At 40.1% G+C, this 13823-nt stretch overlaps 1 protein-coding gene across 1 annotated transcript in view; it reads right to left on the reverse strand.

Annotated features, from left to right (window-relative positions):
• Positions 1-13823, reverse strand: part of adgrl3.1 (adhesion G protein-coupled receptor L3.1) — a 150629-nt gene that overhangs the window by 71319 nt on the left and 65487 nt on the right. The window contains exon 5 of the mRNA XM_079553088.1: positions 7831-7940. Within this exon, the coding sequence (XP_079409214.1) occupies positions 7831-7940 (110 nt within the window). The remainder of the gene's footprint in view (positions 1-7830; positions 7941-13823) is intronic.

Raw genomic sequence — 13823 nt, forward strand, 5'->3', positions numbered from 1 at the left:
GCTCCTTGTCCTTGCTCCTTCTCTAGGACTAATGATTTGATCTTGGAGCCATTTTTGAAAGGCAACTACAAAAGAGGTCGAGGTTTCAGGCAACCCATCGATATAAAATGAACCGCGTGGAAGCAACAAGTGTTATCAAACTGCGCGCAAAATGTCAAACAAATGTCATTCGATTTGTATTGTTACTGTTTGTTTGTTTGTTTGTTTGTTTTTCGCCAGATTACTTTATCCCTCCACAGTTAGATCATAATCGCCACAATAAATCAACCCCTTTGTGTTTTAAGGCAACCAGAAAAATAAGGTTGTGGTACCCTCTCAAGGTCATTGAGACTGAAAATACAGTTTTGCGTTCTGGCTGAGCTTTAAAAACAATTCTGATGAGATGTTCTATAAGAAAACCATGTATAAAACTTTTTGCTGGCATTTTGCCATTTTTATTATTATATTGATTGTTACAAATGCAAGAGGTCTTTTTCTCACACAAACTCACATGTTTGTCAATAGCTGGGTGGCTATGAAGCAATCCATTTATTTAAACAACACTCTCTTTTTTTTTTTTTAACTCTTTATACGCATAGAAAATACCAGTCCAGCTTGTCTCTTTTCCTGAGACACAGAAGCGGAATTAACCGTAAAAGGAACAGTTCAAAGATTATTTGCATTTTTATTGAAACCGTATGCTTTATTAGGAAGGTACTGCTCCAGGAGAAATGACAGTGCACATTACACATTAGCGTTGTAATGTGTGTGTGTCTTCATATATGTGCAGAGTAAGTGGTAACAGCAGCCGTGCCACTATTATCTCTCATCTCACATTCTCCAATCTGCTCAGGCGCCTCAAGCCCAAGGTCATTTATTGAACATATTTCCCTGTCCCTTCCGGTCATTATCTAATTCACTGTCATTAGGTTAACACGTATGCTGCACGCTGGCCAGTGACTATAGGCGCTCATACATAACCGGGCAAGATTTATTACATTCATCAAATATGTACACGAGACAAACCAACAACTGTGGCATGTGATGTTGAGGCATCCACCAGGAAACTCTCCATTCAAAAATAATCTCAGCAAGCTTGACTAGATTGTCCACTACAAATTTGGCTATTGGTTTAGGGAATTGTCATTGTTCATCATAATGCCCAGACTGCTTGGTTATTTCCATGCATTCAATAAAAGCAATATTTCAAATTCTTTCTTTGTGCTGACTCACGCCTGCCTATTTCTGTCCGAATCATCCTTTTATAGATCAGCCGGAAGCCCCCAATCCTATATACTCAATGTTCACCTCTCACAGTGTCTTTTATCATTTAATTCCCGCGCTGTTCCTTATGCGGGCCTGGTCTAACCCCTACCTCCCCTCTATCTCAGTTCGCCCTATCTCGGTTCACTTCCAGCACTACCGGAATTATCTCGTTTTCAAACTGTTAAAGTCAGAGGCGGTTGAGCAAAATCTGCCCATACTCATTTCTAGCTCTCAGAGACTCTCCCACTTTCGTTTCAGAGCTCAGACTGAGACTGTGTTGAGGAGTGAACGCATGCGATCGTTTTTTCTTTCACAAACGCTGCGATTACATTGTAGATCTATAGTGGCAAGAGAAATGGACCGTACAAGAAAAAAATTGATTACAGTAAAGTTATTGAATGCAATGATTTAAAAAAAGGCCTTTTTTTTGACAGACATAATAAAGATATGCCTTAAAAAATGTCTTTCTCTCTTTCTAATTGGCTCCTATCCATCTTTTCTATGGATTATGGGAGCACAGACAGAATCAGTTTACATCTCCAGAGCTCTGCACGCGCATGTAAACAGTGTCTTTCATATCGCTGTGATGAAGTTATTCCAGGGTGATATCTGACAGACGCCTTTAATTGGACGGACAAGAAGGTGATTTTAATCTTTTAATTAGTTTTCCTGCCAAGGCAAGTTCCATTGTCTAAAGCGGCTAGCGCGGGTATTGCGTAACATATCACTGGCTAGCTGATTGTTACAGTAAATGCGGTAGTAGGCTAATTGCTTTCAGGGAGTTGTTCCAGGCTTTCTCAACAATATAGACATGGATAGGCCTCAGTCAGACCGTTTTTGATCAAAAAGGATCACAGGTTTATGGAGAGTTCAAAATGACTGATTATAACATGATCCAAAAAATATAACTTGTACATCACGAGAGCTCACTTTTCCTCTCTTCTCGCATGCAAGCACGGGTCAGTCCATTATATTAATAAAATGCGGAGAGCGCCCCACTTATGAGCAGGAGTTTGCGAGATCAACCCGGACGGTCGTCTATTATCTTTTTGGTGGTGCGGTTGTTTGACTCGGCACCCACTGGGACCATTGAGAGGAACCCTTTATAGGGCACTCATTGAAATACGTTGAAATAAATCATTTCAACTTAAGATTGTTATTGGGGGACATAACACAAGTTTAGTTTGGTTTTAACATTTTCAAAAATGTTTCATTATCATGCAGAAAATCAATGTGAGTGAAATTACCATATTTGGTTCCTTGTCCTAAAGTGGTAAAAAACAAGTACTGTAAACTATGTTACCATATTAAGTCCATTGTCCTTTAAGTGGTCAAAAAATACAAAATGTTTATATGTAAAATATACAAAAAGTACTTTCAGGTCTCGGGGGGTGCTGGTATTCAGGAGGCGTTGTGTTTTGTGATATTGATGTTTGAATGATCACACCTGTCATAGGCAAGAGTTTTTGTGACAATACAGCAGTGGGAAAGTCTAAAAATCATACTAAAAATAACCTTTGGCAACATAAAAACATAAGGTTTATTGGTTCTTTCATCAAGAAAATACTGTGAGTATGAATAATAGGTGCAATGGGCATGTCCAAATATGGACAAAACAAATAAACTGTAGGTTTAAGTGAGGGCCTTTTTCATGCTGTGATTTCACTTACTTCACTACGTCCTCCAAAACCAACACATATATCATCACTTAGCACAATTATTCACCAATAATTTCAGACTTCAGAGAAAACAGGAACTTGAGAGCACAACCGGTCTCTGCTGATTGGTCAAATGCCACAGTAGGGGGATCTGTGATGTAGGGTGATCTCTTCTGATTGGCTAAGTGATGACTATATGCTTCTTAACCTTACTGATGTGCAGCAGGGAGGCCATATGTAAAGTGTGCGGAATTACCAAAAATAGTCACTTGCCCTATAAAGGGTTGAAAAAACAATTCAGTACAACATATACATAATATATAACCTATACATGATACATGTATAATCTTAATGGTCTCACTTACACCCTCTATATTGCTACTTTCTTTTATATTACCAATACAGATGATGAGGCAGCTGCGGCACAAACTCCTCTTTTCACTCAAGCGTGATAATGTATGGATATTTATAGGCTCATGCAGAGCTATGAGCAAGTATACACAGGTGGCTAATTACTGCCAAAGCTAGTCGGCTAGTTTGGCACATGACCGCCACACACACTCACGAGAGCCAGAAGTGAATGAGAGAGAAAGAGAACACTTGATTTTTAGTCTTTGGAAATCAGCCAAAAACCAACAGTGCAGGGAGGGGAGATGAAGAGACAGGAAGGTAGCAAAAGCCAAAAAATATCAGTGAAAAAAAAAAAGGAAGAAGAGGGGGCGGAGATAAGGGGGAATAATTCTGAGAAAACTGAAGCGTGCATAATTTAATTACCTGTATTACAACCCACTCAGAGATTTGTTTACAGTGTGTCTATGCAGCAGTGAGCGGAGCGCATCTATTTGGAAATCAGTGCGGGAGGAAAATTCATGTCCGTAGTCGAAACAGAGATAGACTTGGATATGGCTTGGCTTATTCTTGAATCACTTAAGATTAGGGTGTTTATGAATATTTGAAATCAACTAGCTTGAGCATGCACAAAAATGTAAGCTTCGAAAAACCCGTCTTGTTGAATCAGTACATTCATTGTTGGCACTTTTTGGCCGGTACGAGTGACAAACAGTGAGTAAACATGTTTTATATAAAAGGTACTGTGGCCCATTTGCATAACATGACATATAATGCAGGACAAAAAGCATTCAATATGAAGTACTGCCGAATTGTAATGCATTTCTATCTATATCGTCGTATTGAGAGAAAAATGTTCAGCTTTTTTTGACACAGAAAAGTTAATTTTACCATTTACGAGGCCCCACGTCACTCTTTACAGCCTCATTTCCTGTTCAAACATATCTCTATAAACAAAGAGGTCGGCGGCACTGATTTGCCATGTCATGCGTGGCAGCTCCAAAGTAGATCTCCTGCTTGAATGTCAGCAAGCAGAACTATCTTGCTCCAAGATTCAGATATTATTATGTCTTTTGAAGCATATTGATTTCATTCATATTTCAAAGGCCTGATATGAGGCTCAGCTGAAAGCCCTTTCACCTTCTGTTGATTTTTCTCAACACTATTTCATCGTGGCTATGTGCAATTTACAACAAACGTATGCTTAGACAACACTAACCCAGTGAGAGGACAAGATCGGGACATGCTTACTTCTTACCCAACGCCAGGTGTTGGCATGGCTTGATTGGTATGCTCATTTCTCCAGCTATAATCACTCCACCCATTCCAATGCAACAAGAAAGTGATGAACTAAACTAAATAATACTAGTGTTACCACTAATGCTTACAATCAATATTTCAACTCACTTTATTCCGCAACTGCACACATTTTAGTAGTGCCATCTGTACTCACGAACAAAATGTATGTATGTATTGCAGAAAAGAATAATTTATTGCTCATATTTATTCTAACTAGGCTATCACACATGAATTAACATTTGACACTGCTTAGATATAACAAATTATGGTTATTTTGGACAACTATTCTTTATGCAAAAGACCTAAAATGACACCGTATAGTGGATACTATGCACTGAATGTTTTGAGGCCTGTGTGCGGAGTGAGGTGTGCGGCGGTGGGGCATTAAGCAGGTATCAGGTTGTGTTTCCATCTGCTCTAGCGCGGGCTCCGATACTCCTATTATTTAATCTGCTGGTCATTCTAGACGCCAGGCAAGAGCCGTTTAGGCACACATAATTGAATGCTTCAGTGTGGAAGATCACCCTGGCTGTCTGTATGGGCCCTGGTGCCAGCCGTATACACTCTATATACAGGCAGTGCAAGACAAATGCACCGAGGAACTGTCAAGGAGGCAGCAGTGATTTATGAGACTTAATGAGCGTGAAGCAAATAGTCTTGCTGGATCTTGTTTTTATCGTAACTCGACAAAAAACACCAAACAACAAACTACTTTGCTGCCTTTTTAGCTATTCACAAAGGACTTAGAGAAGGGAAAAAATTGAGAGAACATTTTGTAAGTAAATAGTTAAGTATGTAAACCGTGGTGTTAGTGGTTCCATCTTTTATGGATTACAATTGGTACGTATTTTCATTGATGGAAAAAGGAAAGAGCTTAAAGATTTACAGAAATCGTAATATCTATGAGATGGATGAATGTGTGGTTGGGAAGCTGCAGATGAATTGCCCCTTGGGGATAAATAAAGTTTTCTGAATATTTGTCTCCCTTGAGATAGCAGACTGTTTGATATACAGAATGAAATGTCATAAAAGTAAATGTACTGGAAAATAATGTAACCATTACAAAATTACATAGTTCAGTACACTTCTTCTTTGTTCTGTGTGAAATGGGGGAAATCCAAGGGCCAAAGTATATACTTGGATTTAGACTTACTTTATTTAGTAGGATTTGATACTGTGTTTACCTTTACACCGCAGCAGACAACAAAATATCATTTTTAGAACATTTCACCAAACTTGTTTAAACTAACGCCCACTTGCGGTAACAGCAGGCACAATTACACTCAGAGCAGTAAACCAACATAACTAGTCCAACATGATGAAATTTAGCTGCATAAACAGACCACGAGTGTAAACCGTCTTTTGGCAGTATCTTGAGTCGATCCATCTTAACCGCCGAGGCCAAAATGAGCTCTTAAATCAACGCAGCCTCCACCCTGAACCCTGAACCATCTATCATCCACCACGTTGGCTACGTTTTTGGAGAATTCTCACAGTTGTTGTAGATGCTCGCCTCCTCGGTCCCACGAATATTACGCTCGGCCGATCACAACCTCACAGACTGTTATTGCAGGGTCATGGGTCACGGGGCCATCTGTCATCATTTGAGACCATTCTTCTTCAACATCCTTCCTCCCAGTAGGACTTTCCCGGTGAGTATAGTGTCATCACTCAGCCACTCAAACAAACTCAAAGTGAAGCAACTATGTATAGGCTGCAGTTTTTGCGAACAAGGCTCAAAAATACAATAAAAACAAGTCAATGTCTCACTACTTACCCAACATCTTATCTTTGAAAATGTCTTACAACCTATTAGTAGTAATGAAAGTGTAGATATTTATCTATTTTTTTGCTTTGTTTGTTTGTTTATCATTTATTATTTTAGCTTTATGTGGCAGAGTTGATGTATAGCAAACATAAAAGTATCTGAAGTCTAGGTACCGGTGGTGGTGGGTGAACTGTGAGGTGGTACACTGGGTCCTCTGCAGCTAAGGTTTGGTCCCATGTTGGGCTATTTTTTGGTCAGAAATTACTAACAGTCACTGTTAAAGCAGTACTAAGTAACTCATGCGCCTAGAGGCCATATGTGCTGCTACAGGTGTCGTAGCATGTTGCGTTTTCTCTCTCATTAATTATAATTAATTATATTATTACTCATTATTCGTGAGAGTAAATACTACGCTGACTGAAAAGACAAAGGGAGAGAGGTATACTGTACATCCAATTACACAATGGAGATAATTTGTTTCAGTCAAACTTGGCTGTAAATACTGTTTAAGTGGCGCTAGCCCGCAGTCAGCTTTGCCCGTGATTCGTGATTCTATTGGTGTGTATTCCGCCTCTGACCCAGTGCAGGGAAAGTTGCAAGTGTGGTTTTCTGGCCAGAGGCACCAGGGGGAGGTGAAAGACCCCCCAATCATCCTGTTAAGACTTGTATTACCCCCAGAGAGGCTATGAAAAGGATTTATTACAGTAAACAAGTTACTTAGTACTGCTTTAAGTCCAATTTCAGGCCTGGTGTAGCACTGTTTTTGACCCAACTTACTTGTTCTAGCAGTCTAATTATATCGTAGAAGTGAAGTTGATATTTGCACAAAAAAAAGAAAAAAAAGAAAGTAGCTATATGTTTTAATAATAATAATGGATTACACTTGTATTGCGCTTTATAAGCCTGTGCCACAAGTTTCTCAAAGCGCTACACTGTTGCCATTATTCATTCCCTCCATACTCAGTGGTGGTAAGCTTCTATTGTAGCCACAGCAGCCCCAGGGGTGACAGAAGCGAGGCAGCCAATCGGTGCCATCAGCCCCTCCGATCACCACCATTAATTTACTCACACATTACATTCGTACTGCCCATCAGTCAACAGTTTGCATCTGGATTCGAACCGCCAAAATTGTGGCCTGCTCCACCATCTGAGCCACTGGTTTGTAAATAGTGTTTTAACAGAGCAATTCAACATTTGATTTCAGTCAAATAGAAGTGGAAATTGTGTTTGACAGTTTGCAGACTTGTCAATAAATGCCACTCACTTTCCATGATGCACTGCGGAAACATTGCTCACTGTCAGTCACTGGATGGGCACTGCTAAAAATAATGTAGCTAAATGGGCCGACAATGCATTGACAGACATTGTCAATGCAGATGGATAAATAATTGAAATAAGTAAATATGTTATGAATAAAAAAATAAAATAAAAAAATGCATCTTTCAAACTGCTTAACAAAAATGTCCTCCAAAAAGGAATCACCAAAAGCCATGCTGTGTAAAAGATACTTACTATATGGCACACATTCATATTGGACCTCCAGATACTTGTACGTCCCGGGACAGGGGTCGGGGAAGACGTCTGGGCCGGCCACCACTGCGCACTGCGTCCGATTGTTGCATCTGATAAGACATAAACACACAAAGACACATTCATAAGTATCAAGGTAAGCACTGTACAAGTCCATTGCAACTACTCATCATATCACTGGCAACACATATAAGGGCAGGAATGATGTATTACTCTCAATTATAAAGTGGTAGCTCCAGCATGACCCCTACTTGAGTCATTCACGATAAAGAACTCTCAGACTGACAAGAGCACAGACAATCTTCTCATTGTACACCTAGCATCACACTAATGGAGTTCTTGTATTGAGCCCGTACACAAGGCAGCCTACAATAGCAACTCAAGAGCTGTTATACAAGTGGATACTCAAGTGTGTCTTTGTACTGTACAAGAGCAGCAGAAAGCACAGTAGCTTGTGATGGTTTCAAAAGTAGTTTGGCCCAGACTTCAAATAATTAATTCTAATTACCAAGGGGGCTCTCTCCTTTGACATGCTAAATGTATTTCAGTATTTCATTAGAGCAGGTCACATAAGTGCGACATACGACACAGCACATGAGGTGAGCAAAAGCACTGGCAAGGTGTGAAAAAGAAAAAAGAAAAGCTAATGGACCAAGAACAAAACTTGGACTTAATTGATTTACATTTTTATTCCTTTCTGCTGTTTACATGATGTAGGAGGTATGCTACATTTACAACACTGGAGTGGACTCTTATTTGTTCTGCCATACAGTGTGTCAAAATAATTGGCATTTATGTCTTTATAATTAAACACACTCTGCACATTCCTCATAATCAAAGCTAATTGAGAGCATGACTATGTAGCATATACATTGACATGGCAGGCACGTGTAATGATGTACATTGTGAGCTTACACAAGGTGATGCTTTATCTCCATGGCGCTTATTCTTGCAATTAATAATTATTGGAACAAGCCGAGACAAATACATCATGTGGATGGATTGCATAATGGGAATATATGGCATATTCTGAGAAGCATTATGAAACCGTTACTCTTCTCATCTGAATAATTCTTTCAATTAATGCTCCTCTCCGCTCTCTCCTCTCAGTGCACCTGTCATACAGCGACATCTGCATTAAAAACATTTCCTTTCTCCCATTGAGATATTTTTAATGAGCAGAACGCCAAACCCCTCAAGTTTCTCCTCCTCGCTGTATCATTCACCAATTTGCATAGTGAAATATGCAAGGGAGCTAATTTAATTTTTAGTGTTACATCTGCTGTACTAATATGAACTACAATATCTATTGCAGTCCAGAGTCAGTTACTGCCCAATGGTCGGGCAACAGCTCTTGGTGCAAACTCTTAAAGCCCCATGCGTTGCCATGACTGTCATATTCTAATAACAATGGCTGACGGTCGTCTCACTCCTCGCACGCTTCTTCTCGCGCCTCTGTGCCTTTTAATTTCTTGCCCCGGCGCCTCCATCATTGGTCACCTGTCACGGGGCTGCCGCTGTGGACCGGAGGCAACGCAAAATGACACGGTGCCACAACTTTGCCCATAACAGACATATATGGACATCATTGTCTGGCGCGCAGTGGTAAATCAGGGCACACATGCGCAGTTAATGACCTGGATTTGAAGTTGGTTGTTAAAAATGAAACTATTGGAGAGAAAAAAAAAACGCTATAGTGATAAGATGGAAGATAACTTGGGCAGAAAGTCTGATGTCATTTAGTGGAGGATGTTTCTATTCTAAGCTAACACTGACTGAGATTTCAACTGATCTAGAAAATCGGGACGTTATCCCATTTCGATCTCACATAAGAAAAGCTTAATCCACTACTAAACTAGTAATGCCTCATTTTACTACAGGACACTGGTATCATAAATCTAATCTCACTATTATCTTGCACATTGTGTAAGTTTGGCTGATACTCATAACGATTGCTTGCACACAATGTTTATATTATCACATAAATCGTACAATGACCTGATAAATTATTCATGCAAGTGCACTGCAACAAATCCTCTATTGATTTATTCTATAACAGTCATATCACACCCCTCTATGTGTGAATCTGTGGTGAAATAATTGATGACATCTGAAAGAGAACGTAAGCAAATTTCAACGCATTGAAGATGAAAATGTCACTAATCCAACCAATATTCAGCTGTTGCAGGTGTATAGTGTTTTAGTATATATTGTATAGTGTGAGTAAATGTGCCATAACTTGATACTAAATTTAGAAAATAACACAGTAGATCAATATACGTTAAACGGTAAGGTAAATTTTACTGTATTTCCCTACATATTTGTGTAGAGAAATGTTCGATCCTAGACAAGGTTTTTCAAAATATTTTGAGTTGAGAATCTTTCACCTCTGATGTGAGAATGTAATGAAGTTGTTTTTCTATCAACCAGCTTGATTTTGCCTAAGTTCATCTACAACCTCTAGAGTCCATAATTCAGCTTCTCTGGGCACTAACGCAGTGGCCACGATGCTGTAAAAAGCCACGGCTCACATCTGTGGGATCTTATTTTAAAAATACTGTATGGAATGCCGATATTTCGATTCAGATAATCTGCCAAATCTATTCAAAGATATACTGTATTTTTTCCACAAATATAGACTCCTTCATCCATAAACCTCTCTCACCAAAAGATGGTGAAGGGCCATTGAGGTTCCCATCCTCTTGTGTAGCAACAGCTGTATTAACAAATATGACGCGCATGAAGAAGCTTCATCAACACGTCAACGAATAGGGATGGGTATCGAACCCTGGTATCGAACCCTGGTATCAGAACGGCCCACGTGTGCTGGTCCACCTGGACAGACCGCCTATGCTATGCCCAATCCCGTCAGACCTTGGAAGCTAAGCAGGGAAGGGCCTGGTCGGTACTTGGATGGGAGACCGTTTGGGAACACCAGGAAGCCTAGAGAATGTAATGCGTGAGTGAGTGGTTGGTGGTGGTCGGAGGGGCCGATGGCGCAGACTGGTTGCCTCGCTTCCGTCAGTCTACCCCAGGGCAGCTGTGGCTACAATAGTAGCTTACCACCACCGAGTATGGAGTGAATGAATAGTGCAATGTAAAGCGTCTTTGAGTGTCCAGAAAAGCGCTATATAAAACCAATGCATTATTATTATTATTATTATTATTATAAGCTCCAGCCTTAACGGTTTTCTTCACGGAGCCGCTGCTGCTAATCACACGCGCTCAAATAATCACCAAAAAAAAGTATCTCTCCACTCTCATGGATGCATTTGCTGCATCGGATCTGCTCATCCCCGCTACTCCGCACGAGAGCCACGGTGTCGGCCCATCCCCGTGCTCTGCTCCTGCCCTGTCTCTAACCAGCTGTAAAAAGCGAAACGCAACAACTTCGTATTGAAGCCACTCGCACTTATCTTCTTACACAAATACCCAAACTAAAGAGTTTCGTGTGGAGTCTATTTTTCCACAAACTGCGCACACGTGCGCGCTCACACTTGCACGTCAGTGCGAGCCGGTGCCAACTCACCGGACACAACCTAAGAGACAGAACACAGGCGAGTCTACATCATTATTTTACTGCACTCACTTTTCATCTTTCAGCTACAGCCAAATCTAACTAATAATAATAATAATAATAATAATAATAATAATAATAATAATAATAATAATAATAATAATAATAATAATAGTAATAATAATAAAAACAATGATGCAAAAAAATTGTAAAGTAGGCTAAGTGAAGTATTTTAACTCCCATATAATATTGGAAAAATTGGAAATGAAATGTAGAGTAATAAAAAATAAATATAGGCCAAGGATTAATACATCTATCTAACTTTTTTTTTCCTTTTAAAGTACTGATAAGAGTACCGTTAAAGTACCGGACCGATAAGGAGTATCAATAAAAGTAGTATCGATAAATCCGTAACGATGCCCATCCCTATCAACGAATCAGACAATATCTTTACAAAGAGTCAGGATAATCTATATTTGAGTTGGATTTCCAATAGGTAGAACTATCCACAATGGAATAGACATGCACAAATCAGCAGGTATAAGAACATAATAAGAAATTTAAGCATAAACAACTAAAAAAAACAAAGCATCTCAAAAGCGCATACAAGCACGTTTGCACTTTTCATTTCAGCTGCTATATGGTCCACATTCACGCAGACAGCAAAAGCAACACTGCAAGGAGAGCCAAGTTGCAAATAGCACAGGAAGAAATATGAACTTTACTTGGGTTGGAGGTATGACTGTGTTTATCTGCACTTCATGATAGCACCAAAACTGTCTCCAGTGTGGGGGACTTTCGCAGCTGACTCATAAAACACAGAAGGTTATTGAAAGCTATTTTAAACAGAAGCCATCGAGCAAAGACTTGACATAATCTCCCCTGCACATATCCCATCCCTTCTCCTATCGCTGTTTCTCTCCTTTGCCTATTTTTGGTTCTGCCATTCTGTTTTCTCCTTGCTTCACTCTCTAAAGCCCAGATAATAAACCAATTTCTTCCTCTGCGTTTGTCTTCATCGTTTCCACCCAGGAATTATTCAGCCTTCCCCCTGCATCCCTTTTCTTTGTCTCACACGCCGGCTGCTCTGCGTCTGTTTATCTAGCCTAAACCCACTTAGCCGCAGTTTCCAAAGTCGCACCCGGATATGGATGCGGTGGGTCTCTTATTGCTTGCTTGTCTCCTAGCTTCTCGCTCCCCATTTTAATATCTTGCTCATCCCTTACTCCCCGCGGGTGCCATCTCCAGTGTGCCTCTGACTGTGCCTCTATCCCTCTGTCCTCAGTAAAAAAAAACGCCGCTGACGTCACCTTGCTGTCTGAGTCGTCTGAGTCTCTAAGTCTAAAGCTCAGCCAAAAAAAAAAAAGAAACGCTCCCCTGTGTGGCTGCTGCGGCTCCAATTCCGTCTACCACCTTCCCTCTCCTCTTGTTGTCCCTCTCATAGGCTGCCAGCATGTTTACAGAGCCACCAACTTCATTCACACGGTGGAATGTCAGCAAAAAAAACTTACTTTAAGGCCCAAGTTGAGTCTATAAATAGTGGGGGGGAAAAGGACTGTATGCACAATAGCCTAGGAAAGGAGGAGGTAAAATGGGTTGGTCTTCTGAATATGGAGGTCGTGTAAATGAAAAAGAAAAAAACTACTTTACAATAACAAAAATGTAATGAAAACGTACACTTTGTAGAGATCTAACCATATATATGTATATCATAATAAGGTAACTTTTGGTTAAAAAGAAAAAGAAAAAAGGTACAAAAATGTCAATTGTACAGTACCAAGCAACTTGTTTACCTTAATATATTAATATATCCTTTCCGTAGTCCCTCTGGGGGTAATACAAGTGTTAATGGGATTATTGGGGGGTCTTTCATCTTCCCCTGGTGTCTCTGGCCAGAAAACCACAATTGCAACTTTGCTGCCTCCGGGTCGGAGCCACCTATACACACTAATGGAATCACGAAGAAGAAGCCAACAGGCTAACGGGCAAAGCTAACTGTGGGCTAGCGCCACTTAAACAGTATTTACAGCCAAGTTTGAGTGAAAAAAATAATCTCCATTGTGTAATTGGATGTATAATATCCCTCTTTCCCTTTGGCTTTTCTGTCAGCGTAGTATTTACTCTTACGACAATTAATAAGTAAAAAAACCTAACATGCTACAACACCTGCTGTGGCCTCTAGGGGCATGAGTTACTTAGTACTGCTTTAAAGGAACAGGCAGGTTTGCGTGCCCTCAGTCACGCAAAAAGACCAAAGATGTTGTTAGCATTTGGCTCCTGCCAGCATATTCCTATAGCTCCAAACGGGGTTGAAGTTGGAAGTGACCAAACTCTTCCACAGGCATGCACAAAGACCAGACAGGTACGTATCAACTTGTCTAAGCTCAGGTAAGAACATATCTCAGATGGAAACGGTGGCCTGTTCTTTTAAAAGAGGCAGTGAACCATCAATAACATT

The sequence above is a fragment of the Gobius niger genome (assembly GCF_951799975.1).
Source record: "Gobius niger genome assembly, chromosome: 3".
Lineage (NCBI taxonomy): Eukaryota > Metazoa > Chordata > Actinopteri > Gobiiformes > Gobiidae > Gobius > Gobius niger.